Here is a 27,107-nt window from a genome sequence, read left to right as displayed (position 1 = left end):
AAATATTTGTTGCAACAACAAGGTTAGAGAAATGAAGAATATGTTTGTATGTTTCAAAGTCCTCAGACAACCAAACATCAGAATTATTGATAGGGTATCTCCTAAGTCGTGTTCCTGTCACGACAACAAACCCTATTGGGTACTCAATACCCTCTTCGTCAATGATTGTGGTTGTCAATTTTCTTTTAGGCTCAACACAATGACACAAAAAGTAATATGTTCCTTCTTCATTGTTCTCTTCTAGTAACAGCTGCATACACATAACTTTCATTTTATAAAGTGATAATTAATATAAAAAATAAAGTGTGATGTACAAAAAAATGAACCAAAAAGAATACTTGCAAAAAAATTAACTAAAAAAATCACATGAACCACTAGGTCCGATACATGGTCAAAATCCATTGATGTCTCCATCTAGCTCAATTGTAGTGCTTTGGGAATTTGATATGTATTAATGGGAACTAATGGTCTACAAGACCATTTTTCGACCCACTCTTGTGATTCACATTCTTCCCACAAAAAATACATGCATGAAGAGCAAAAACATACCATTTGTCTTGTATAAATTACTAGTGAACTTGCATTTGAACTCATAAATGAGTGCATGCCACTCGATCCTACAACTGTACAACAATCTAGATAGTTTTCAATGTTAGATTCAGTGATCAACCAAAAATATCTACAAACCACAGACGTACTTGGATTACTTAGACCCATCGTAGAGTTACACCATCGCACAATTGTTTCTGCATCTATCAACTCAGCACCACCTTCATACTTCAATTCTTCTCTAGCTAGGGCTCTTTTTACACATGCTCTTGCACCATTGTGCTCTCCCTTACCATGTCCAGCCTCAGTGAAATTCCAAAAATGTTGCACACTACTTGTCATATGCATCCTTGTCAACCAATAAAACATTCTTGCATTCTTGAATTTATGCAGTGCAATTATCTGACCATATTAAGTGTTGGTTGTATTATATGTTTCTTTCCTTTAAATTATCATAGAAAACTTTAAATCATCCTTGTACAAACTCTGATGAATGTGTACGATTATCACTTATGTAGAAGTGATACTCTCTTACAACCTTTCTATCCTCCTTTGTGCTATCATCTGCGTGCATTAATGTTATGTGTACAAAATAGAAATTGTGTAGAATGATAATACATGGATTGCACATCATTTTGAGGTTGTAGTGTATAATTTTCAGCAAAATCAATGATAGAGACAATGGTACGAAGAGGAAATATGTCCTTACATAACTTGAATTGCTCATCTAACTATCGAGCTCTATGTGTATGCATTATGTACTCGTAAATTAGTCTCCCTTGAAACATTTTCATAAATTCAGCTACACATATATCATTTTTCACTAACTCACTTCTCTTCAAATCTTTTTCATCTTTAACTCCATATGTGATTGTCTTGTATTTTCCAAAAGAAACTAGTTTCGTACCAATTCAATGTGTGCTCTCCAAATGTACACATCTTGGTAAACATTGCAAACCACCACATATAGCACAAGAACCTTCCAAACAAGACATCTTATCATAAATGCAACCATAATGTCTATTACATAACACACTTGAAATAAATTCTCTTGTTGACTTAGGAGGTGCTTGTATATTACATTCCTACAAAACATCACTAGTGTGCAAAGTAGAACAAATATGATGAAAAATATCATAGTGTATGGAAAATTCAATATGCATCCTACAACAACACGTGGTGCATACATGATTAATCTTAATATAAAAAAAATTTCCATTTCAAAAAATCTAAGACAAATTCTTATTTGAGGAAATTTTTCAAGGAATCTTTCATAAAATTTTGTTTAAGTCATATCCAAATAGTGTTTTCAATGTGGCTCATGATTTGTAGACCTGATTCGCCTTCTAACAACATCTATTTGGTTGGGAGAAACTCTTGTGTTGTCATGCCAAAAAAAATCAATTAATGTCCTTAGTGCATCAACAACAACCTTGTCTTTGCGTGGTAGTCTACCCGAGAATTCCTAAAGAGAATTATTGTTAAGTTCCTCTATTTTTCCTGCCTCTGTAATGCTTTACTTAATGTTTTTCTACTAACGTTTAATGACTTACTTGTTTTGCTTATCATACAATATTTTTTTATTTTATTTCTCATTATGGTTGATGTAATGACACGTCGAGTAACATTAAAACCTTTAGTCCATGATTTTGAACCAATAGCTTGATATGCATCAAATATATTTCTCACAATAGTTCTTTCGCTGTTACTTTCAGATGATCTAAGGCCTAGAATTTTCATTGTCTCTCTAAAATTTAAATTTTTAATCATTTGAACAATTAATTGACATCTTACAGTTTGATTTAAGTTTTCAAAATATTTTTTCCATATTCTTTTAACCATTCTCCTACAAGTTCATTTATTCATTTTATCGGGCATTGACTTCAATATATTCTCACCAATGTCAATTAGATACTTTGGTTTCCTACGAATGATTCTAGGAGGTGTTAACATCAGTGCATTGCATGGCTTGGGTACATTCAATTCATCAAATAGAGTAGGTGTATGTTCATCATTTAAATGATTATTCAATGTGGTCTCTTCTTCAATTGCATTAGGTTCATACGGTAAATCAAATGTCTCTTCTTCAATTCCATTAGGTGCATTATGTTCGTTTGGTAAATCAAATTAAGATGTTGAGGATGACATACCTTCTAGTCACATTGTTCTTATGTCACGTAATTTCTTCATACGCTGCCTTTGTCTTTCCTTTTCAGCCTCTCGTTGTTACAAAAAGTTCATAAACAATTAAATAACCATAAATTTTAGAATTATCATTGTTTTTTTAAATCAAAACTATTAAACAATCACAATAACATTGACAAAACTAATAAGAACAACAATTCAATCATTTCAAATCATGCAAAAATAAAAAAAATTACTTACTTCTATGTATAAAACAATCACAAAAGTGTAGACACAGTTGCAGTGAGGCCTTCAACAACCTCAAAAACTTCTTTTGAGGTCATTGAGGCAGTTGGGAAACTAAAAGTATATGCCCCAGTACCGCATATGTGGTTTTTTTAGTAACCCCATACGCGTTGTTAGGCCCTAAAAATGTTTGTAGACCAACATTAATATTCCTGGTACCCCGTACGCACCTTTAATGTATAAAGATGGTGTACACATTGTTAGGCCTTAAAATGCTTAGCAGACCAGTGAACTAATAGTCCCAGTACCCTGTACGCACTTTTTGTAGTAAAGAAAATGTGAAGGAAAAGGGAGGGAGGGAGAGGGGGATAGGAAGAGAGAGAGAGAGAGAGAGAGAGAGAGAGAGAGAGAGAGAGAGAGAGAGAGAGAGAGAGAGAGTGGGAGAGGGAGTGGGAGTGGGAGTGGGAGAGAGAGAGAGAGAGAGAGAGAGAGAGAGAGAGAGAGAGAGAGAGAGAGAGAGAGAGAGAGTGGAAAAGGGAGAGAGAGAGAGGGTGGAAAAGGGATGGAGGGAGAGGGGGAGAAAGGGAGTGAGGGAGAGTGAGGGAGAGGGGGAGAGAGGGAGAGAGGGAGAGGGAGAGCAAGGGAGGGGGGAGAGAGGGAGAGATGGAGAGGGAAGGAGAGAGAGGGAGAGGGAGAGGGAGGGAGAGAGAGAGAGAGAGAATAAAAATGGAGAGAGAGAGGGTGGATGATGTAGAGGTCTTGTGCCCAGCTCTCCAATTTACCTTTACTCACCCCAACTCCTCAACTCACCCTTCTACTCAAGCTCCTCCAAGGTAACTTGTTAGGGTACACTCCTTAGACCTCCAAGGCCTAAAATCTACTGGATTTGCTCCTAGGTATAGCCTCTTAAGGTTTCTTGTTGGTTTTGACCCAAATCTCTAATTTTGAGATGGTCTCCTACTAGGTTCCCAAAGCTCCAACTAGGCTCCAAACACCTCCACCAAGGATCTTCACTCTAACAACATGTTTAAGGTTTGTGGTTATGTTGTGCGGGTATTTTCAAGTTCATTTTATTTATTGACAATTTATGCACCTTCCTCCCAAACCCTAGGCTTTCAACTTGCTTCTACCGGTTGCTATTAAGCCTACTTGACTGGCCCTTCTTGGACCGTTTTTTGGTATTTTTACCAAAAATTTCCCAAAAAAACCCTAGATATTTTTACATATTCAGATACCCATTTCTAAGTTAAACAATATCACAAAATTTCCCATCTGGGTTTGTCATACAACTAGGGTAACTAAAAAAGAGCTATTTTTAAGGGGTTTAGGGCTTCCAGGCAGTTTTGGAAGATGTTCTCCAAACTCTTCACTAGTGAAAATAACCAACCCAAAAAATATTGGATTATTTTAGTACACCCATATAAATTTCCAAAACACTATGGGTTGTTGGGGTATCACTTCTCCATGGCTCTGCAAATGAGCAATCTCTACTACCCTCACACACTAGCTACAAGCTTGTGTGTTATTCATCTCACTCATTCTCCTCCTTGTGGCCTGAAAAAACACAAAAAACCGACTCTAAAATTATTTAAATATCCTACCCAAGCCATCCAATGGATTGAAACTTTTTCCATTCATGGATGCTCAGGTAAAATGCATTTTTACAATCAAAACCCCAAGTTTCAAGGGCTTGTGAGCAACTTTTACAAAAATAGTGATAACTTTTGATCCAAAGCACTTCAGACCTTCATATTATACTTGTTGGAAATATAAAAAAAAATTATAACTTCCTCTTCTATTATGAGAACCTTACTAGACCGTAAAGATCATAAAAAACATAAATTCAAAGCAAAAACAGTCCAAACATGAGAAAAAGCATAGGAAACCCTTGGCAAATGAATTGAATGCAAACCAAAAGTTGATTAACCTATTATTAGAGATAATTATAAGGTTTTATAAACCATTTTAAGTTTTTTCCAACCAACTTACAATGCCATTTCCTTCATGGACAACTTTTGCCTAAAAATTCAAAAGTTGTCATAACCAATTTTTGACAACTTTTACCTATGAGTGCAAAAACACACTCCAAGGATCTCAAGGCCTAAAAAATCACTCCAATGGAATCCCACAATGTATTTAAACCATTTTCAAACATTCTAGCAAGTTTCTAGGCATCCACCTGGTACAAACCCAAAAATTGACATTTTGACAATATTTCAGGAAAATGACAATTTTGGATCCTAAGCACAACAAAAGTGTGGACAACCAAAATATGGCTTCAAAAATAATCATAGGAATTATTCCACCTTATTACAACATAAAATAACTTGAAATCACTCAAAAAATCTAAAATGCCAGAAAACACAACTTTGAGCTAGGTGCTCTGCACCATACTCCCATGGGGCAAGGAACTCAAGTCCCTTGAGTTATCAGGTCTACCATTTGCACTCCATGATGAATTATGTCAGCTTTTGACATCCACATAGCCTCTAAATTAGGTAGACCTTCCCACTTCACAAGAAAATGTTTGTAGATGCCCTTTCTTGTCTTCTTGACCACCTTGGTATCCAAGACGCTTTCCAACTGAACCGGTTGACTAACTGGTAAATCCTTCACCCAATCCTCTTTAGATTGAAATGTGGTATCCATTTTAGAGGTATAAGATTCTCCTTTATAGGTATAGAAGTCACAAATATTGAAAATAGGAGATATGGCCAAAAAAGGAGGTAGTTCAACCTCATAGGCATTTTGGCCAAACTTATACACAATCTTGAGTGGTCCAATCTTCTTCATCATCAACTTGGTTGGCTATCCTTTTGGAAGTCTTTCCTTTTTGAGATAATCCAAAAATAAGTCTCCAACCTTAAAATGCAAGTTCCTCCTTGATTGATCAGATTGTTCCTTATATTTTTCTGATTTTTGTTGCAAGGACTATCATACTTTGTCATGAATTTCCTTAATACCTTCAACAAAAATCTCTCCTTGAGCACTCTTGTGGTTCATTGTGCTGATATCACTAAGTTATAAGACACCTTTAGGATGTATTCCATAAACAATTTCAAAAGGAGTTTTGCCTGTGCTCCGGCTGATTGAATCATTGTATGCATACTTTGCTTAGTTGATCACCAAGTCCCAAGTTTGACCATGCTGCTTAGTGGGACACCTTAGGACATTACCCAAGGACCTATTGACCACCTCAATCTATCCATGTGATTGTGGATGGTAGGTAGATGAAAATGAGAGTCTAGTACCCAACTTCTTCCATAAGGTTCTCCAGAAGTGACTCAAAAACTTAACATCACTATCACTCACAATGCTAACTGGAAGTCCATGGATTCTTACTATTTATTTGAAGAAAAGACCTGAAATATAGGTGGCATCATTGGTACTCTTACAAGGGATGAAGTGAGCCATTTTGTTGAACCTATCTACCACCACATAAACACTATCAAATCCTCTTGGTGTTCTTGGTAAACCCAACACAAAGTCCATGCTCAAACATTCCCAAGGCCTTTGGGGTATGAATAAGGGCTGATATAAACTTGCATTACTTGCTGATCCTTTTGCTTTCTGACATATGGCACATTGTTCAACAAATATCCTTACTTCTTATTGCAACTTTGGCCAATAGTAGAATTGATTAACCTGCTCCATTGTTTTATCATTGCCAAAATGACCTCTTAGACGCCCTTGATGTTTCTCTTGAATGATGTTTTGTCTCATCAAGCATTGGGGTATACAAAGGATATGTCCTTTAAACAGCAAACCTTCCTTTATCATATACTTTGAGTAGGAAACATGAGAAGTGTTAGAAAAATCAGAACATGTAGCATATATATTAGCAAATTCTTTATCTTCTTTGTAGAGGTCTCTCAACTCCTCCAACCCCACACTATGAAATTTAACCTCTTGTATGGTCATGACTCTCCTATCGAGTGCATCAACAAATTTATCTGAGGTGCCCCTCTTATTCTTGATAGTGAAGGTATAAGATTGTAGGTATTCTACCCACTTGAGGTGCTTCTGATTCAACTTCTCTTGTCCATTGAGAAAACTAAGGGCATGGTTGTCATATAGACCACAAACTCTTTGGACAACAAGTAATGACGCCACTTCTTCAAGGCTTGCACCATGGCATACAACTCCAAGTCATACACAAAGTACTTTTGTTTTTCTTCATTCAACTTTTTAGAGAAAAAGGCTATGGGAAGACCCTCTTGACTCAAAACAACCCCTATTTCTCTTTGACTAACATCACACGCAACTGTAAATAACTGATTGAAATGAGGTAACCTAAGGGTAGGTAACTCAGCTATCTTCTTTTTCAACAACTCAAATCCCTTTTGGGCCTCCTTTGTCCACCTAAACTGACACTTGACTCCCCCTTTGATAGTATTGAGCATAGGAGCACACACATGACTAAAGTTTCTTACAAACCTCCTATAAAAGGATGCTAACCCATGAAAACTCCTAACATCACTGATATTCTTAGGTTTAGGCCAACTAAGGATTGTCTCAACCTTAATACGATCCATTTTTAGATAACCTTGTGAAATGACAAAACCAAGATATACAAGTTCAGTCTTGAGAAACTTGTACTTTTCAAGGTTGATTGAGTTGTGCCTTTTTCAACTTCTTCAAGACCATCTCCACATCCTTGAGATGTTCTTCTTTGGACCTGCTAAATATTATAATGTCATCAAGATATACAGTCATAAATTTACCTATGAACTCAACCAAGACTTCATTCATGAGCCTTTGAAAGGTGCTAGGTGCATTGGTAAGGCCAAATGGTATGACCAACCACTCATAGAGGCCAACATTGGTCCTAAAGGTTGTCTTCCATTCATCCCCTGGTCTGATTCTTATCTGATGATAACCTGATTTTAAATCCATCTTTGTGAATTAGCTTGCACCCCCAAGATTGTCCAACAAGCCTTCTATCCTTGGCATAGGGAACCGGTACCTTATAGTGATCTTATTGATTGCTCTGGACTCTGTACACATTATCCATTTTCCCCCTTTCTTGGGTGCTAAGACAGTAGGTACAACACATGGACTCAAACTCTTTTTGATGAATCCTTTGTCCAAGAGCTCCTACACTGGTTTGGCAATTTCTTCATTTTGACTAGGTGTCATTTTGTAGGCAGCCTTGTTAGGAAAACTTGCCCCTGGAATCAGGTCTATTTGGTGATTTACATCCCTCATTGGTGGAAAATAATCAAGTATATCTTCTCCTATTACTTCTGCATATTGTTTGAGTAGAACCTTCACCTCTTGTGGCACTTCTTCCATTGGATTTGCCTTACCTTCTTCACTAGGTTTGAGCACAATAGCATACCCTTGATCTCCTTCTTGTTTCATCACCTTAAGAAACTCTTTCCCACTAATCATCATCACACTTGATCCCACTTGTTTTTCCTCTTTTGGATCAGGTAATGGATCCATTTGATACCTCTTACCATTATTGATAATGACATAGCTATTCTTCTCAGCATCATGCTGAGCCTTTACATCAAATTGCCACAGACATCCCAACAACAAATGGCAAGCATCCATAGGCAATATATCACATAAAATCTTGTCCTTATACTCACCAATCTCATAGTCTACCCATGCTTTCTCATCAACTAAGACATGTTGGCCCTGGTTGAGCCATGACACCTTGTAGGGAGTGAGATGTGGCAGCCTCTTTAACTTGAGTTTATCCACCATTTCAGTTGAAACTATATTCTCAGTTGAACCTGAGTCTACAATCACTTTGCAAATCTTGCCTTGAGACTTACAAGTTGTTCTAAACAAACTCTTCCTTTGTGGTGGCTCTTGAGCTTGAGGAATCTTCAACAAAGACCTTCTTAGCATTAGACTTTCACCATCTATCACTGGGCATGCCTTGCTGAGAGGGGATGACACACATTGATTGTCTTCTTCCTGCACTAATTGTATTCTTCTCTCACCCATGTATGAGTGTGAAGAGTTGGTTTCTTTCTTCGGACACCTTCCCATTGTGTGGCCAACTTGATTACAATTGTAACATCTACTAGTAAAAACTGATTTTCCTCTTCCTGAGCTTCCAAATCTACCCCTAGAATTATTTCTTCCTCTGAAGGATCCTCTAAATGGCCCCCTTGAAGAGTCTCCACCACCTTCTTTCCTTGAGTTTTCTTCATTCCTTGATGTTTGTTGTCCTCTACTAAAAGTGCCCCTTCCTCTAAAGGATCTGTCACCTCTAAACTTTTGATTTTGTTCACTCCTCCTCTTGATTTTGTCTTATGCCCTTAATGCTAATTGAAAACACTTATGAATGGTATCAGGAGTAAGGATATTGATTTCATCTTGTATATTTTGTCTCAATCCATTCATGTATCTAGCCAATTTCTCCACCTCATTCTCATGCGTCTTAGCTCTAAGGCTTATTTTATGGAATTCCTCCATGTAAGCATTGACATCTAGCTCCCTTTGTTTCTGATTTTGCAATCTCTTATGAATTTGAACTTCATAATCTCCTAGAAGGAATTGTGCCTTAAGTCTAATCTTCATACGCTCCCATGAAGTTATCTTCTTTTTGCCTTCTTGTATCCTTTCTTCTTGCATCATATTCCACCAAACCAATGTTGATCCTCTCATTCTTGATTTGGCCACATTAACTCTTTTCTCTTCTGCTACCTCTTTGTAATCAAAATGATTATTGAGAACTTCTATCCAATCTAGTAACTCTTCTCCATTGAGGTTTCCTCCATATGTGGGTGATCCATCCAGATGTCTTTAGAAATGGATTTGGCTGCATCTAGGAATAACTTTTGGTCTTGAGGCATAGCTACTATTGTTGGTTACTCTCCATCTTCCACTTCTTCATCAGTCTCATCACCCCATTCTGTCTTAACCTTTCCCTTCTCCTTCTTTGCCTCTCTGGTTCCTCTGCTTCCTTATGTATCCTTCAATCCTTCTATCATCTTTGCCACCATCTGTCGGATGGCTTCTGGAGTCATTGCATTTGGAGGCATTGAACTTGCTTTTGATTCTTCACAATTTGACATACACCAAATCTTTCAAAGAATGGCTCTGCTACCACTCTGATGCAGAGGTCTTGTTCCTAGCTCTCCAATTCACCTTTACTCACCCCAACTCCTCAACTCACCCTTCTACTCAAGATCCTCCAAGGTAACTTGTTAGGGTACACTCCTTAGACCTCCAAGGCCTAGAATCTACTGGCTTGCCTCCTAGGTATATCCTCTTGAGGTTTCTTGTTGGTTTTGACCCAAATCTCTGATTTTGAGATGGTCTCCTACTAGGTTCCCAAAGCTCCAACTAGGCTCCAAAGACCTCCACCAAGGATCTTCACTCTAACAACATGTTTAAGGGTTGTGGTTATGTTGTGTAGGTATTTTCAAGGTCATTTTATTCATTGACAAGGTCTGTACCTTCCTCCCAAACCCTAGGCTTTCAACTTGCTTCTATCGGCTGCTATTAGGCCTAATTGACTAACCCTTCTTGGACTGTTTTTTGGTATTTTTACCCAAAATTTCCTAACAACCCCCATATATTTTTACATTTTCAGATACCCATTTGGAAGTTAAACAATATCACAAAATTTACCATCTAGCTTTGTTGTACAGCTAGGGTAACTAAAAAAGAGCTATTTTTAAGGGGTTTAGGGCTTCCAGGCAGTTTTGGAAGATGTGCTCCAAACTCTTCACCTGTCAAAATCAAAAACCCAAAAAATCTTGGATTATTTTATTAAACCCATAGAAATTTCTAAAACACTATGGTTTCCTGGGGTATCACTTCTCCACGGCTTTGAAAATGAGCAATCTTTACTGCCCTCATACACTAGCTACAAGCTTGTGTGTTATCCATTTCATGCATTCTCCTCCTTGTGGCTTGAAAAACACAAAAAAACCTACTCTAAAACTATTTACAGAGCCTACCCAATCCATTCAATGGATTTAAACTTGTGTCATTCATGGATGCTCAGGTAAAATGCATTTTTACAATCAAAACCCCAAGTTTCAAGGGTTTGTGAGCAACTTTTACAAAAACAATGATAAATTTTGATCCAAGACACTTCAGACATTCATATTATACTTTTTGGAAAGATAAAACAAATTCCTAACTTCCTCTTCTATTATGAGCACCGTACCAGACCATACAAGTCATACAAAAATAGAAATTCAAAGCAAAAATAGTCCAAACATGAGAAAAAGCATAGGAAACCCTTGGTAAATGAATTGAATGCAAACCAAAATTTGATTAACCTATTATTGGAGATTATTAGAAGGTTTTATACACCATTTTAAGTTGGTTCCAACCAACTTCCAATTCCATTTCCTTCATGGACAACTTTTGCCTAAAAATGCAAAAGTTGTCATGACCAATTTTTGACAACTTTTACCTATGAGTGCAAAAACACACTCCAAGGCTCTCAAGGCCTGAAACATCACTCCAATGGCATCCCACAATGGATTTAAACCATTTCCAAACATTCTAGCAAGTTTCCAGGCATCCACCTGGTACAAACCAAAAAATTGTCATTTTGACAACATTTCAGGAAAATGACAATTTTGGATCCTGAGCACAACAAAAGTGTGGACAACAAAACTATGGCTTCAAAAAGAATCATAGGATTTATTCCACCTTATTACATCATAAAATAACTTGAAATCACACAAAAACTCTAAAATGCAAGAAAACACAACTTTGAGCTAGGTGGTCTACACCAATGGAAAAGGGAGAGAGAGAGAGAGAGAGAGAGAGAGAGAGAGAGAGAGAGAGAGAGAGAGAGAGAGAGATGATGGAAATGGGAGAGAGGGAGAGTGAGAGAGGATGTAAAAGGGAGAGATGGAGAGAGAGAGAGAGAGAGAGAGAGATTAAAGTTTAATTATCATTAATAAAATATCTATGCACACTTCTTTTAAATAGCTCTTATTTATTTGACATGACTGCAAAATGTGAGAATATTTATTTGATGTGACTGCAAAAATATGAGAATAGTTATTTGAGACCATTAGCTAGGCTGTCATCTTGGAAGCAACTCCATCGTGTGGCTCTTAGTATTCTAAGAATTATAGGGGAACAAATTGGAAAGAAAAAATGTGCATTACCAAATATTGCCCAAATCCCAACAACAGGAGGAGTGTGGTTGAGGGATGATGTACAATGGGTTTTGTACACTAATTCAAATTCTAATAATATCAAGGAAAGCATAGCCTCTTCAGCTCAAATTGCGAACCTTGGGATTATTAGGTCTATTGTTCATCCAAATGGTGACCACTACATGGCTGACCTAATTACAATACAACAATAAAAAGTAAGGGAGATAAAGGGGGTAGGGAGAGAAAGAGTGGGGAGGGACAGAAGAAGAGAGAGAGGGATGGGGTATAGAGGAAGGGAGAGAGGGGGAACATGCTAGTTTGTTATCCTTTTAAACAATATTGGTACTACTTTTTATATTATAAAAATGGTTCATCTTGCCACCTTAGGATATCGCATGACTCCTTAGGACATCATATGCTCCTAAAGGGTCATGTGGTGTTATGCGGGGTCATACAGTGTCCTATGATCCCTAAGGTGTTGTTATGGGTCATGTAATGTGTCCTTAGGGGTCATATTATGTCCTACCACCCTGTAAGACACTACATGACCCCTTAAGACACCATATGGTGTCGTTATGGGTCGTATGATGTTCTAAGGGGTCGTATGGTGTCTTATGACCCCTTAGGACACCGTATGACCCCTTAGGTGTCGAATTTTGTAAGCAGTATTGGTACTACTTTTTATATTGTAATAATGGTTTATCTTTCCACCTTAGGATACCGTATGACCCCTTAGGACATCATATGCTCCTAAAGGGTCATGTTGTGTTATGTGGGGTTCGAAGGGAGTGAAGCAGTCACCGCTGAGGAGGGACCTCAAAGAGATAAATCTGGATCGGTTAGCAAGAGTAAACACAACAGAAACACAAAGATATGATGGAGGCAATGCATAACATATTGTTTTATTGCATGAAAATTGATTACAACCAACCGGCAACAACCGGGTTACAGCATACCGACTCACAGGCCTGGTAGAACATACAAAATAGGTCACAACATGGACCTTGAATCTTGAGATCTATCTTCTACACATAGTCTAGCTACTTGATTCTCTGATTGATTACATTCTAATGCGCAATTACAATTATATATATATTGATCTAAAGGATCCAGTCAGCCCAAAAGGGATCGAAACCCGAAGAACAAGACCTAACGTGCAAAATAAAAAAAGGTTGGCCTCCACCAAGAGATTCTTTCAGAAAACCCAAAGGATGAAACATAGATCACAGGAAAAGGTTGGCCACACACTGAGAAACATCAGAATAAATGCCCAAGGCTCCACAAGCTTTGGAAGGGTTTTGGTAGATCACCAAAATAGGTCCAGACAATCGGTAACAAGAACTACCAATCGATAACAAGAAACTATCAAGGAAACCGATAGCGGTATCTTGTTGGAAAATTATCCAAATGTGATGTAGTGTGGAGGAAAGAAAGATGATCAATTCTTTAAGTAGAATCCAACACCACAAGATGCAATGAGCCAAAACCGGGACACATAGAAAGGAAAACTACAAACAAAAAACAAAAAATAAAACATAAAGGAAAATGTTTTTGGTTGATGCAAGATTGCTATGAACCGTGGATGCTCCTGCATCCAACATCCAAGGTTATTGAAAAGTGATCCTCTCACTTTGTTGGGGTCGGAGGGAAACCAAGGTGGTCTACCTCTACCTGATAAATCCAAGATGAATCTTCAACTGGTATGTCCTTCCACTTCACAAGATATTCCTTATACTAACTGCTACGGGTACTATGCTCAATCCTACTATCCAAAATATATTCAATATGATTTGATTCCTTCCAGGGCAAGTGTTTCTCCAAGTCTACAACATTGTCCTCACTGAATTTTGGTTCATGGTACTCATGTAGATTTGCAATATTAAACACAAGTGAAATACTCAAATTATTTGGTAACTCTACTTCATATGCATTTCAGAAACTAAACTTCCTCAAAATCCTGCACGGTCGAAACTTCTTCATCTACAACTTGTTATAAGATCCAACCGAGAATCTCTCTTTTCTTATATATACCATCACTTCATCGCCGAATTCAAATTCCTTCTGTTTCCTCTTCTCATCTTCCTTCTCCTTATATTTGTTGTTCATGTCTTCCAAATGCTACTTAACCTGATTATGCAATGCTGCCATGTGATCTGCAAAGTCTTCAACTTCTAAACTTCTTTGATCTTCACTAGTAATGTCTCTCAATTCTTATATACCTCTAGGATGCACTCCGATAACAATTTCAAAAGGTGTTCTTCTGGTACTTCTATTCACTGAATTGTTGTAGGCAAACTCTGCTTGTGCAAGGATCAAATCCCAACTTCTGGTTTTATCTCCCACTAAACATCTCAACAAGTTTCCCAAACTCCGGTTAACAATTTTTTTGTATCCATCAGTTTGTGGATGAAAAGTAGAACTGAACTTCAAATCTGTCTTCATCTTCTTCCAAAGTGTTCTCCAAAAATAGCCAACAAACTTAGTATCTCTGGCTGGAACTATGCTCTTAGGTAATCTATGCAACCTTACCACTTCCTTGAAAAATAGGTCTGCTACATGCAATGCATCTGATGTCTTCTTACAAGGTATGAATGAGCCATCTTTGATAATCTATCCACTACCACAAATATAGAATCATTCCTTCTCGATGTCTTAGGCAATCCAAATACAAAATCCATGCTTATATCCTCCCAAGGTCTTACCGGTACTATCAAAGGTTTATAAAATCCCACATTCTAACTACTACCCTTTGCAACTTGACAAACTCTACAACTTTGCACACATCTCTTAACATCCTTATGAATATGGGGCCAAAAGTATTGCTCACTCACCAATGCTATTGTTTTGTCAATGCCAAAATGTCTAGCTAAACCTCCATTGTGTCTCTCCTTTATCAGATTCTCCCTCATAGAACTCTTTGGTATGCACAACTGAACTCCTCTGAATAACATCCCATCCTGAATGAAGTATTCCAACTACTTTCTTCTATCTACCATAACCGGTTCTCTACATGCTTTCCAAGGTTCTACAAAATCTGGGGCATCATCATACTGTTGGCAAATGCACACTCCAATGAGACATTGTAGGTGATTGAATGTTTTGTCATTGATGGAAACCTTACAATCCTATGACACCGGCAAGACAATTTACCAGCAACGGCAAAGACAAACTCTACACCGGCACAGAGACCACCTGCAGTGAAAGGAAGCACACTGGCACAAAGGCTGACATGAATTTTGTTTGTAATATATTTTGTTATTTATTGTAAAATCATTGTAAGATGACTTGGCAGATTGTAAAATAACTCATATATATAAGAGATCATTGTAGAACATTTCAATATAGATGGAGGAATGTAATTAGGTGAAATAAGGCAGACCTATTATGCGAATTATAGGTTAAGGGTTTATGTAAGAAGCAGAGCTATAAACTGATACTAGATCTGGCATAGTAGATGCTATTTTGAAGCAGTACAAGACATTGGATTTTATAATCCATTTTGTAAGTCAATGAGACTTCCCATTTTTGTAATTGAGCAGTGAGCTCTAGGCACTTGGCCTTCCTACATGTGCAGGCCCCTATTGTAGCAGTAATATTCTCTTATTGGCCAGTAAGTGAATATTGTGGGTCACAAATCCCATCAAGGTTTTTCCCACACTAGGTTTCCTCATTAAACTACTATGTTATGGTGTGTTTCTCATGTGGTTGTTGTTTTCTCTGTTTATTGCATTATTTCTTGTTTACCGATACACAATATTTATATGCTTTACATGTTTTAAGTTAAGAAAATCTTCATACCGGTTAGATACTGATTCACCCCGCCCCCCCCTCTCAGTATTTGTGGGAACCCTAACACATACAAGGTCTTCAAATCTTCAAACCCTAATATTGTCACTCTCATCTCTGTCAGAAAATTCCTTCTCCGACTCAATGCATCAGTAACTTTGCTAGATTTCCCACTTCTATGCTTCAACACAAAGGTGTAACTCTACAAGAGTTCTACCCATCTCATATGTCTCTGATTCAACTTACTCTAACTGTTCAAATACTGCAAAGCTTGATGATCTGTATACAACACAGACTACTTAGGCAACAAGTAATGTCTCCACTTCTTCAAGGCTTGAACTATGGCATAAAACTCCTGATCATACACTGAGTATCTCCTCTGGGAGTCATTAAATTTCTCACTAAAATAAGCTACTTCTCTCCCTTCCCGACTCAAGACTGCTCCTATTTCTATTCCACTCGCATCACAATCTACTTGAAATACTTTATTGGAATCCAGTAAAGCTAACATAGGCTGCTCAGACACTTTCTGCTTCAATAGTTCAAAACTTATGTTTTCTCTAGTGATCCACTTGAATTCCTTTTGTTCTCCTCTCATGGTCACAGTCATAGCGTTACAAACTGAACTAAATTTTCTGATAAACTTTCGATAAAAACTAGCCAATCCATCAAATGATCTTACGTCTCCAATTCTTTTTAGTGTAGGCCATTCAAAATTTGCTTTCACTTTCTTAAGGTCCATCTTAAAACCATCCTCAAATATCACAAATCCCAAATAGACTAACTTATCCTTCATGAAAGTACACTTCTTGAAATTGATCAACAACTTCTGTTCTCTCAAACCTCTGCAAAACTTGTCTCAATTGCAACAAATGCTCCTCTTTTGTCCTACTAAAAATCAGAATGTCATTCAAATACACAATAACAAACTTATCCAATAATTTCTTCAAGACCTCATTCATCAGCCTCATGAAAGTACTTGGTGCATTAGTCAATCCAAAAGGCATCGCCAACCATTCATACAGTCCTTCATTTGTCTTAAATATTGTCTTCCACTTATCACCTTCTCTGATCCTAATCTGATGATATCCACTCTTCAAATCTATCTTTGTAAAGTATTTTCCTCCACTCAAATAATCCATTATGTCATCCATCCTAGGCAAAGGAAAGTGGTATTTCACTGTGATCTTGTTTATTTCTCTGGAATCAATACACATGATCCACTCTCCATTCTTCTTAGGTGCTAATACTACTGGTACTGCACAAGGGCTCAGACTCTCCCTGATCAAACCTTTCTTCAACAACTCTTGCACTTGTCTATTCAGTTCTTCAATCTTTGTCAGTGTCAACCAATGTGCAGCTTTGTTAGGCAAACTAGCTCTGGGAATCAATTCCATGCAATGACTAATACTTCTCATAGGTGGCAATCCATTAGGCAGATTATTTGAAATGATGTCTTTATATTCTGTTAGCAAATCATTTATCTCTTCTAGGTGTTCTTCTTTCGGTTCCGGTTTCTCATTCTTCTTAGGAATTAAGGCAAAACACACATTCTCATGTCTCAATCCATCCATGAATTTCCTTCCATCTACCAATCAAATTCTAGCATTCATACAGACTTTATTCTTCAAAGGTTCCTCCAAGGGTAACAAGGTTTGCTTCATCACATTGGCCACAATAGTATATGTATTCTTCCTCCCATCATGTATTGCATGTCTATCAAACTGCCAAGGTCTGCCCAACAAAAGATGACAAATATCCATAGGCATAATATCACACAAGACTTCATCATGATAATTCCCAATTTTCAATTTCAACAAACATTGCTCACTTACTAACAACTTATGCTCATCCTGAATTCATGCTATCTGATAAGGCTTAGGGTGTATCAATCTCTCCAATTTCAACTTATTCACCATTTCTTTTAAAACAAGATTATCTGAACTACCACTATCAATAACAACTTTACAACACTTACTAGATACCTTACATCTGGTTTTGAACAGATTCTTCCTTTGCAAGGGCTCTTCATTTCCTTCGGTATGACACAAAGCTCTCCTCATCACCAACAGTTCTCCATCTTCTAGTTTATTGTCTAATCCAATGGGGTTTTCTTCCACCACTGTTTCTCTTCTGGTAGTTTATGTCTTCTTACACTTGAATGCATGATGTCCTTCTCCTCCACACTTAAAGTAGGTTCCTCTAAATGTCCTCTTGTCTTGTCTTCCAAATTCTCATTCCAATAACCATCTGGTTCTCTCCTCCAGTAGAAATTTCTATCATCCTTCTGATATGAATTACCTTATTTGTTCACTTCGTTGTCCTTGCTATGATCTATACTAGTTCCTCTTCCTCCGTTATATCCTCTTCCTCCTTGAAATATTCCTCCGATAAACCTTCCACCTCTGCCTCTCTGCCTATGCTCATGTTTTTTTGTTTAACTTCTCTTCTGCCTTTGGGGCATACTGGTAAGCCTCTTCAACACTCTCCAATTTGATCAAACTGAGCTCATCTTGAATAGACATCCACAATCCATTCAAATATCTTGCAACTTGTTCAACTTCATCATCAACATATCCAGATCTGATATTCAACTTGTAAAATGCTTCGGTGTATTCCTTCACACTAGATTCCTTCTGTCTCAAATTTTGCAACTACCGAAACAGATTCACTTGACAATTAGCTAGCATAAACTTTGATTCCAACTTAGCAATCATCTGATCCCATGTCTTAATCTTCTCTTTACCTCCTCTCTATCTATCAACTTGAAAATATTCCCACCAAAGAGATGCATGACCTTTCAACTGGGTACATGCATATTTCACCTTCCTCTCTTCTGCAGTATTTTCAAAATCAAAAAACTTCTTTATCTCTGAGATGCAATCCATCAATTCATCTGAATATAACTTCCCATCATATTCTGGTCGGGTAAAATGAGGTTTAGTATTCGTCCTGCTCAAAACCCTCAAAAACCTTTCCTCATCTGGAACAACCACCGGTAGGTTTGCTTGTTCTGTCGGGGATTCTTCTCCTTCATCTTCACTTACATCTTCAATATGTCAGCCTCTTCTCTGGGTTGTCTCCACAACTTCCAATCAGGCTGTTATACCTTGCAACATCTTCATCACAACAGGGTTTGCATTCCCACTCGCTCCACCATTCTTAACTCCTCTTCACACCATCGTTCACCGTAGTCCTCTGCAACTGCAAGTCGAATCCGCAATCCGCCACCCTACAACAAAATTTCAGGACACACAACCTCTGAAAGAAAACGTCGCTCTAATACCACTTGAAGCAGTCATTGGTGAGGAGGGACCTCAAAGTGATCAATTCAAACTGGTCAACAAGAGTAAACACAATGGAAACACAAAAATATGATGTGGGCAATGCAAAACATATGGTTTTATTGCATGAAAATTGATTACAACCAACCGGTAACAACCGGGTTACAACATACCGGCTCACAGGCCTGGTAGAACATACATAATAGGTCACAACTGAGATCTTGAATCTTGAGATCTATCTTCTACGCACAGTCTAGCTACTTGATTCTCTGATTGATTACATTCTAATGCACAATTACAATTGTGTGTGTGTGTGTGTGTGTGTATATATATATCGATCCAAAGGATCCAGTCAACCCAAAAGGGATCAAAACCCGAAGAACAAGACCTAACGTGCAAAATAAACAAGGTCGGCCTCCACCAAGAGATTCCTTTAGAAAATCCAAAGGATGAAACGTAGACCACGAGAAAAGGTTGGCCACACACCAAGGAATATCAGAAATAGCACCCAAGGCTCTGCAAGCTTCATAAGGGTTTTGATAGATCACCAAAATAGGTCCACGCAACCAGTAATAAGAACTGCCAACCAGTAACAGGAAACTGTCAAGGAAACCGATAGTGATATCTTACCGGAAAATTATCCAAATGTGATGCGGCCTGAAAGCAAGAAAGATGATCAAGTCTTCAAGTAGAATCCAAATCCACAGGATTTGGTGAGCCAAAACCAAGACACATAGAAAGGAAAACTGAAACTGCAAACATAAAGAAAAATAGAAAGGAAAATGTTTTTGGTTGATGCAAGATTTCTATGAATCGGGGATGCTCCTGCATCAGGAAGGGAGGGAGGGAGGGAGAGGAAGAGAGAGAGAGAGATGGGGGAGGGAGGGAGGGAGGGAGAGAGAGGGAAAGAAAAGGGAGGGAGGGAGATGGGGGGAGAGGAAGACATGTCACATGATGTCATTAGGGGTCACGTGGGGTCCTAATTGAGCCACACATGTGTTACAACACCATATGACCCCTTAAGACACCATTTGACCCCTTGAGATATCATACATGGTCCGAAGAGGTCATTAGGTGTTATGTGGGATCCTGAGAGAGAGAGTGAGAGAGAGAGGAATACAATACAGTAAAATAAGATATCAAAAGACAATATATATCAATATAGATACATACACATATACATATAATACACATAAAATATCAAAAGGCAATACACATATGTGTGTATATATACATAATATATATAATATATAATATAAAATATATTATATATTATTTACATATATATAATATATATGTATATATTATATACATATATATAATATATATGTATATATTATATACATATATAATATGTGTATATATATACACACACACATCATATATACATATATATACATGAAATATCATATTTTACATATTATACATATACATATTTGTATGCACACACCCACATTTTAAACACAGACATAAGCGCGTATGCCCTATTTTAGCTTTAACACCACATACACGTTGTTTATAGTACAAGGAGCTCATAAGCACTTTTGACTATTTAGGTTTGTGAATAGGCCTGGATGACAAAGCTACAGGTTGGAAGTTTAATTCCCTCCATTTCTTTCCTTTTTGACGTGTTTTATTTTATCAACTTGGTTTCTCGACTTTGTCATCATCAAGTTTACACTTCATCAAGTGGGTATTTCTAAAATTGCCACCATATTTTCACCCATCTTCTGAGCTTTCTAACCATATAATTTTTTTAAAAATTTGAACAACAATAACATATTATTATTGAATTTCTTTTACCAATGTCTCCATAGTTCTCAGAGACATATGCGTACCATTTTTTTAATAACTTTTGGTCTACTTATCCAAATGTAAAAAACTTTATATATTATTGTAGTGCACTTGATTATTTACAATTTCAAAAAAATAATTATATTTTTGATTGTTTTGGTACAAGTTATGCTTCCTGCACAAACAGGTACCTGATTTTCAAGATGTGCTCGATTGGAAAATCATAAAAAAAAATACTTAACAAAAAATTATAAAAAAATACGCAACTTCTAGTGCTCACTCTTAACTATCTTTCTGCCAAAGGATTTGTCATAATACTAAATCTAACTATGAATTTTTTGATGCGCACGCCAGACACTATGTTATGTTTTTCAGAAAAAATCAGGGTCTGTTTTTCATGTGCAAAGGATTTGACCCCCTTAATCTTATCCAATTTGAAAAAATTTAGTAGTTTGGAAACTAGATTCTGAGTACTATAATATTTGTTCTTTGATTATCTTCATATCTTGAGTGGATGACTTCCAACTTTCGCCTCCAAGTTCAGGTTCACCTGATTTCAAAAAGTGTCCACTTATACCCTCCTTTTTGCACACCATCGTTGTGCACTTACCCTATTAATATTATAAGGAACCATGCTTTTAATTTTGAACTTGCTTGTTTATCAAGAGCTTTTAAATTTGCTCAATTTGCTTCCATGCAAATCTAAAATACCGTTGGCCCAAAATTCACATCCATAGAGTATGATCAAAAGCACTAAGAGCCCCAAAAAAGTTTGGGTAGTTTTGCAATCTCATAGCTTTGCTTCTCTACACCTATTTTGAGGAGCATTAAAAGCTTTCCAACCTCCTAGAGTTCTCTTCTTTCTGCAACCATCCCAACCTAGTTTTTTGTTGAAATCAATCCTAAGATATTTGTAATCAGTAACTTCTTCAAGATTGTTGCCTTCAAAGTAGAACTTATGCTAGTTTTATTTCCTTATATTAGAGAAAATCATGATTTTTGTCTTGCTGATATTGACTTGCATCCCTACCAATATGCAAAAGTCTTCCAGAGCATGCAAATATTCTTATAAACCAAGAGCCATTTTAGCAATCAAAATGAGGTCATCGACATAGAGAAGAAGCCATATCACAAACTCATCCAATTAAACACCATTGCCATCATGTAGATTTAACCACTCTTCTAGCTTGTCAATATATAAGCCAAATAGCGTAGGGGACAAGGGGCACCCTTGTTTGACCCAAATATCACTTCTAAAGCTTTTTGAGATGTTAGTCGAGGTTCTAATTTTGACTTCAACCTCCTCATAAAGCATATGGACAACTACTCTAAGATGCATAGGAATCCCAAGTTCTTCCGTACTATGACACTCGTTTGCAAATATGTTGACTTCCCTTGTCACAAAAACCACTTTCCATCATTAATATTAATTCCTCTCAAATTCCCAACAAAATTTTTTTTTTAAAAAAAAATTCCTATATTTGATCCCCCTAAGTGGAATGTGATTATTTGCATGAGACCTACTCTTGTCATTTAAGTTGGAAAACATGAGCTTTTTGTTTTGCATAGAGAAGAAATTAAGAGGAAGAGCAAAGAAAGCCACCGAAATGAAGACAAATAAAGAGAGCCACCAAGATATATGAAAAAGTCTTGGTTAATTTTTTTTATCAGCCTATATGGGTTATGGTACATAATCGATGTTAAAAGTCTACTTGCAGCCAAAACCTGAGTCTAATGTCAAGCTGAATATTTTGTAACATGATTACCATGGAAGCGTGTCCTGTGGTATAAATCCATACATTTGAATTTGAGGGCCAAAATAACTGTGATATGTAACAAGTTTGTTGCGTTTTATTGGAATAAATTAGCTTTGCTTTTAACTCGCGTTTCTAGATTCACTGTAATACATTGTGTATCAATGAAGGTGTCAAGAAGATATGAAGAAGCCGCCATGCACTGTTTACCGATTCGTAACATCTCGTCTCCGCTTGCTTACCAATAATCTTGATGGTATTTGTGTTGGCTACTCCAGAGCTGCTGCTACTGCTTGTGCTTTTGCTATTGAAACAGAATATACAACTGAACATGGTGGTGTTTGTATTGATGCACACACATATGTTCGCCTCTTGAACAACTGCATAAGTAAGAAAAATGTTTCAGGTGGCAATACCATCCACGCTCAGATAATTAAAAATGGGCTGCAAAATCATGCTTACTTGCTCACAAATATTGTCAACATGTATGCCAAATGTGGCCGGCTATTTGATGCACGCCAAGCATTTGACGAAATGCCTGAGAAAACCGTTGTCTCGTGGAATGCAATGATTTCAGGGTATACTCAACAGGGGTATGGCAAGAAGGCGTTGGATTTGTTTAGCCAAATGCAGAAGGCAGATATGAAGCCGAGTGAGTTCAGTTTTGGTAGTGTTCTTCGGTCATGTGCCAGTGTTCAGGCTCAGGAGCAGGGTAATCAGGTTCACGCTCAGGCTTTAAAACTTGGGTTTAGTTCAGATACGTTTGTAGCTGGTGCTCTGGTTGACATGTATGCAAAATGTGGTAATATAGAGGATGCGCGCCAAATGTTTGATACAATGGCTGTGAGAGATGTTGTTTCATGGAATGCATTAATTGCTGGGTATGCTCAGAATGGCCATGTTCAAGAAGCTCTAGAAGTTTACCGTGACATGCAAAAATCAAATGTAAAACTAACCCAGTTTGCTATCAGCAGTGTGCTCCAGGCTTGTGCAGGTGTAGCAGCTCTAGAACAAGGCAAACAGGTTCATGCGCAGGCAGTCAAAACTGGTCTTGAGTTGGAAATGTTTGTGGCAAGTGCACTGGTTGATATGTACCCAAAATGTGATAGTATTAAGGATGCACTAAAAGTATTTGAAACTATGCCTGAGCGCGATGTTGTTTCGTGGACTGCCATGATAGTGGGATGTGCCCAGAATGGTTGCTCTGCAGAATCTCTAAAACTTTTTTGTCAGATGCGAGAAGCCAGGGTGAAACCCAATCAGTTTCCCATTGCTAGTGTTTTGAGTGGATGTGCTAACCTAGAAGCTCAGGAACAAGGCAAACAGATACATTCATATATTATAAAAACTGGTTTTAACTCGGATATATTTGTGGGCAATGCCCTTGTTGATATGTACGCTAAATGCAAAAGCATCGGGGATGCTCGGAAACTGTTTGAAGGAATGTTGGAACAAGACATTGTCTCATGGAATGCAATTATAGCAGGCTACGCTCAAAATGACCATGGGGAAGAAGCCCTGAAATTACTACACAAAATGCAATGGATCAATTTGAAGCCAGACATATATACTTTTGGCAGTGTACTTAGGGCATGTGCTAGCCTAGCAGCTTTAGAAAGAGGTCAGAAAGTTCACACACTCGTAATCAAGAGTAATATTACACCAGAACCTGTTGTGGGCTGTGCACTTGTTGATATGTATGCAAAATGTGGTAGCTTAGAGATTGCACGAAAAGTCTTCAACATATACCCTAAGGAGGATGTAGTCCCTTGGAATGCAATGATTGCCGCATACGCACAGCATGGATGTGGAAACGAGGCTATTCAAATATTTGAAGAAATGCAGCCACTAGGGATCAAACCAAATGAAATTACGTTTGTCAGTGTTCTTTTTGCATGTAGTCATATAGGATCTGTGGTTAAGGGACGCAATTTTTTTAAGTCCATGACTGAAGATCATGGCATTACACCAGAAATAGAGCACTATGTCTGCATGGTTGATCTGCTTGGACGATCTGGGCACTTGGATGAGGCCGAGGCCTTCATAAATTCAATTCCATTTAAACCTAATGCTCTGTTATGGAAGACATTGCTTGGCGCGTGCAATGTCCATTGCAATGTTGATATTGGTATACGTGCAGCAGGCTTTGCTCTTAGGCTGGAACCAGACGACCATGCAACATATGTTTCACTTTCAAATCTTTATGCTGCAGCCAACCGGTGGGAAAATGTAGCTAACGTGAGAAAGATGATGAGAGAAAGGAAGGTGAAAAAGGAACCAGGATGCAGTTGGGTTGAAGTTAAGAACAGTGTTCACACATTCATTAAGGGGGATAGATCGCACCCAAAAACTGCAGAGATATATTCATTATTACATGCATTGCATGTGGAAATGAAGAAGCGAGGATATGTACCAGATACAAGATGCGTTTTGACTTTTGCGTAACATGGTATAGAGTTGCAAGAAAAATTTGTCTGAGCAATGGGAAGGTGGCCTTCACTTTGGGTATACTCCAAATATGGTCACAAAAGATGGAAATATGTTCATGTGAAACCTTTGTCCCACTGCAATCAAGTTTGTGCCCAACCATTCTCATTGCTTCAAGGATGGACTATTTTGTTAAAAGTAGCGATTCATAACAAATGAAAGAGAACTAGAGCATAATGTGGTTTCGGTATATGGACTGCTCTTGGTTGGCAGAAGTTTAAATGTATAAATATGTGTTCACAATTACAATTGGCCGTACAAGGTACGTCCAAAACCCAATTTTTTAATTCTAAAGAAAGGCATTTCCAATGATTTTTTCTTTCAACTTTTACCTCGCCCCTCTGCCCAGTACACAAACATTTAAGTGTGTATTATAGACAAACACATATGAAGATTTTCCTCGATCACAGGTATGGACTGATACAAATGAAATCTATATCTAATTCTAAAGCCATTTTGAAATGAATATGGAGGTAATCCTTGTTTTCTGTGTGAATTATCAGACATTCAAGGAGACTGAATAATGCTAACCCTTCAGGTTTTCATTCCCATGAATCTTTTAAAAAGTATTTGATGAGTTTCTTCCATTTTTGGCTAGTTGTGTTTAATGATGTTTTGTTTTGGTTTATACTGTCTTGTACCTTGTTTAATAATAAATGAATACTTTAAAACCAAGTTGATTTGGATTCTCAGGTGTGACTTTGAATTTTGTCATGTTTGTGGAGCTGAATGGAAGAAAAAGAATCCAACATGCAAGTGTGATTTATGGGATGAACATAACATTATTCACGAACCACTTACGGATGATGATGACTACTATGATTTTGAAGAAGAATATGAGATTGATGGTGAAGATTATGAATTTGAACCTCTATCAGCATGCACAGTGGGGCAGGGGATTATGAATTCAAAAGGAATCATGCTGTTGCAGTCATTTCAAAAGGCATCAGGCTACTGGAATTTAACTATTAGGTTCAAACTAAAAGCTCTATAGCTCAATTTTGTTTAATTAATTGTCCATAAATTGATATATGTAGATAATAGATTTTTAGTATGGTTCATCAATGAAATTGTATTTTTGAGGTGTTATTGATTAAAACATTATCTAGTATGTACTTGAAATATCTGGATTTGATGTGTAGTTTGGATGCAGATGATATGTGTCTGAAATAAGTTCTTGAAAGAAAGCTGAAGTTACATTTGCTATCCATTGTCAAAGACTACTCGTGATGGGTGTGTAAGAAGTTTTATGATCATACAAGTAAAGCTATTCTCTATCAATCCACTCAATTTTGAAGAGAGCTCTAAATGAAATAGGAAGGACAAAAATTTAAAGCCTGTAGATGATTATCTATTGCTCTATCCATTTCTCTAATCACCTTATCCATCACAATCAATTAAAGACATGCCTACGAACCCATTGTCCAAACCAATTCTAGAGAACGGATCCAATATTTGAGCAGGGTCTTAATAGTTGCAGTTGTATTTGTAGATTTAAAGTTTAATGTTTTTAATTATGCCGAGAGGCATCATCTACAATGACATCAAAATGTCCGTAAACAAAAATTCAATTTTGAAACAATTTGACATTCAAATGATGGTTAAATGCATGAAATATGCAATCTTTTGGTTTTTGTGGAGGTGTTATTTTATTACTCCAAATAAAATAGAACCATTGCCACTTGTCTCCAACTATATGAAACCGTTACATTGAAATGATAGTGGAAGAGTGTAATATTTAAAAGAGAACAATCAATAAAATCAAGTAGCATTGAGAGGTTAGTGGAGTACCTATATTTTTTAAATATAGATGTACTAGTAATAAATAAATCAAATGTGTCCATTCGATCGAAAAGCAACAAGTAGTGTGATGCTAGATAGATACATGCATTAACAAAATATGATTTAATATACAACTATGATAATTCAATGCAGATTATTTTATTGACCTTTTTTGGGATCTTTTGGGCCACCTCAACTGAAAAGGCATG

The 27,107-nt window shown here is 37.2% G+C and overlaps 1 protein-coding gene across 4 annotated transcripts; it reads left to right on the top strand.

The window, feature by feature from the left end:
* Positions 1-22,414: 22,414 nt before the first annotated feature.
* Positions 22,415-26,750, top strand: LOC131045089 (pentatricopeptide repeat-containing protein At2g33680). 4 transcript variants are annotated; one of them, XM_057978614.2, is made up of 3 exons: positions 22,415-25,378; positions 25,810-26,088; positions 26,270-26,750. In XM_057978614.2, the coding sequence occupies exon 1, from the start codon at positions 22,813-22,815 to the stop codon at positions 25,072-25,074; it is 2,262 nt and encodes a 753-aa protein (XP_057834597.2). In that variant the 5' UTR covers positions 22,415-22,812; the 3' UTR covers positions 25,075-25,378; positions 25,810-26,088; positions 26,270-26,750. The 4 variants fall into 4 exon arrangements, with proteins under 4 accessions (XP_057834597.2, XP_057834596.2, XP_057834595.2 ...); XM_057978613.2 differs by having other exon boundaries at positions 26,259-26,750; XM_057978612.2 differs by lacking the exon at positions 26,270-26,750 and having other exon boundaries at positions 25,810-26,220.
* The last annotated feature ends 357 nt before the right edge of the window (positions 26,751-27,107 follow it).

This window comes from Cryptomeria japonica, chromosome 3, assembly GCF_030272615.1.
Source record: "Cryptomeria japonica chromosome 3, Sugi_1.0, whole genome shotgun sequence".
NCBI classification, from domain to species: domain Eukaryota; kingdom Viridiplantae; phylum Streptophyta; class Pinopsida; order Cupressales; family Cupressaceae; genus Cryptomeria; species Cryptomeria japonica.
Note: the sequence above shows the minus strand (reverse complement) of the source record. Positions and strands in the feature narration are given on the sequence as shown.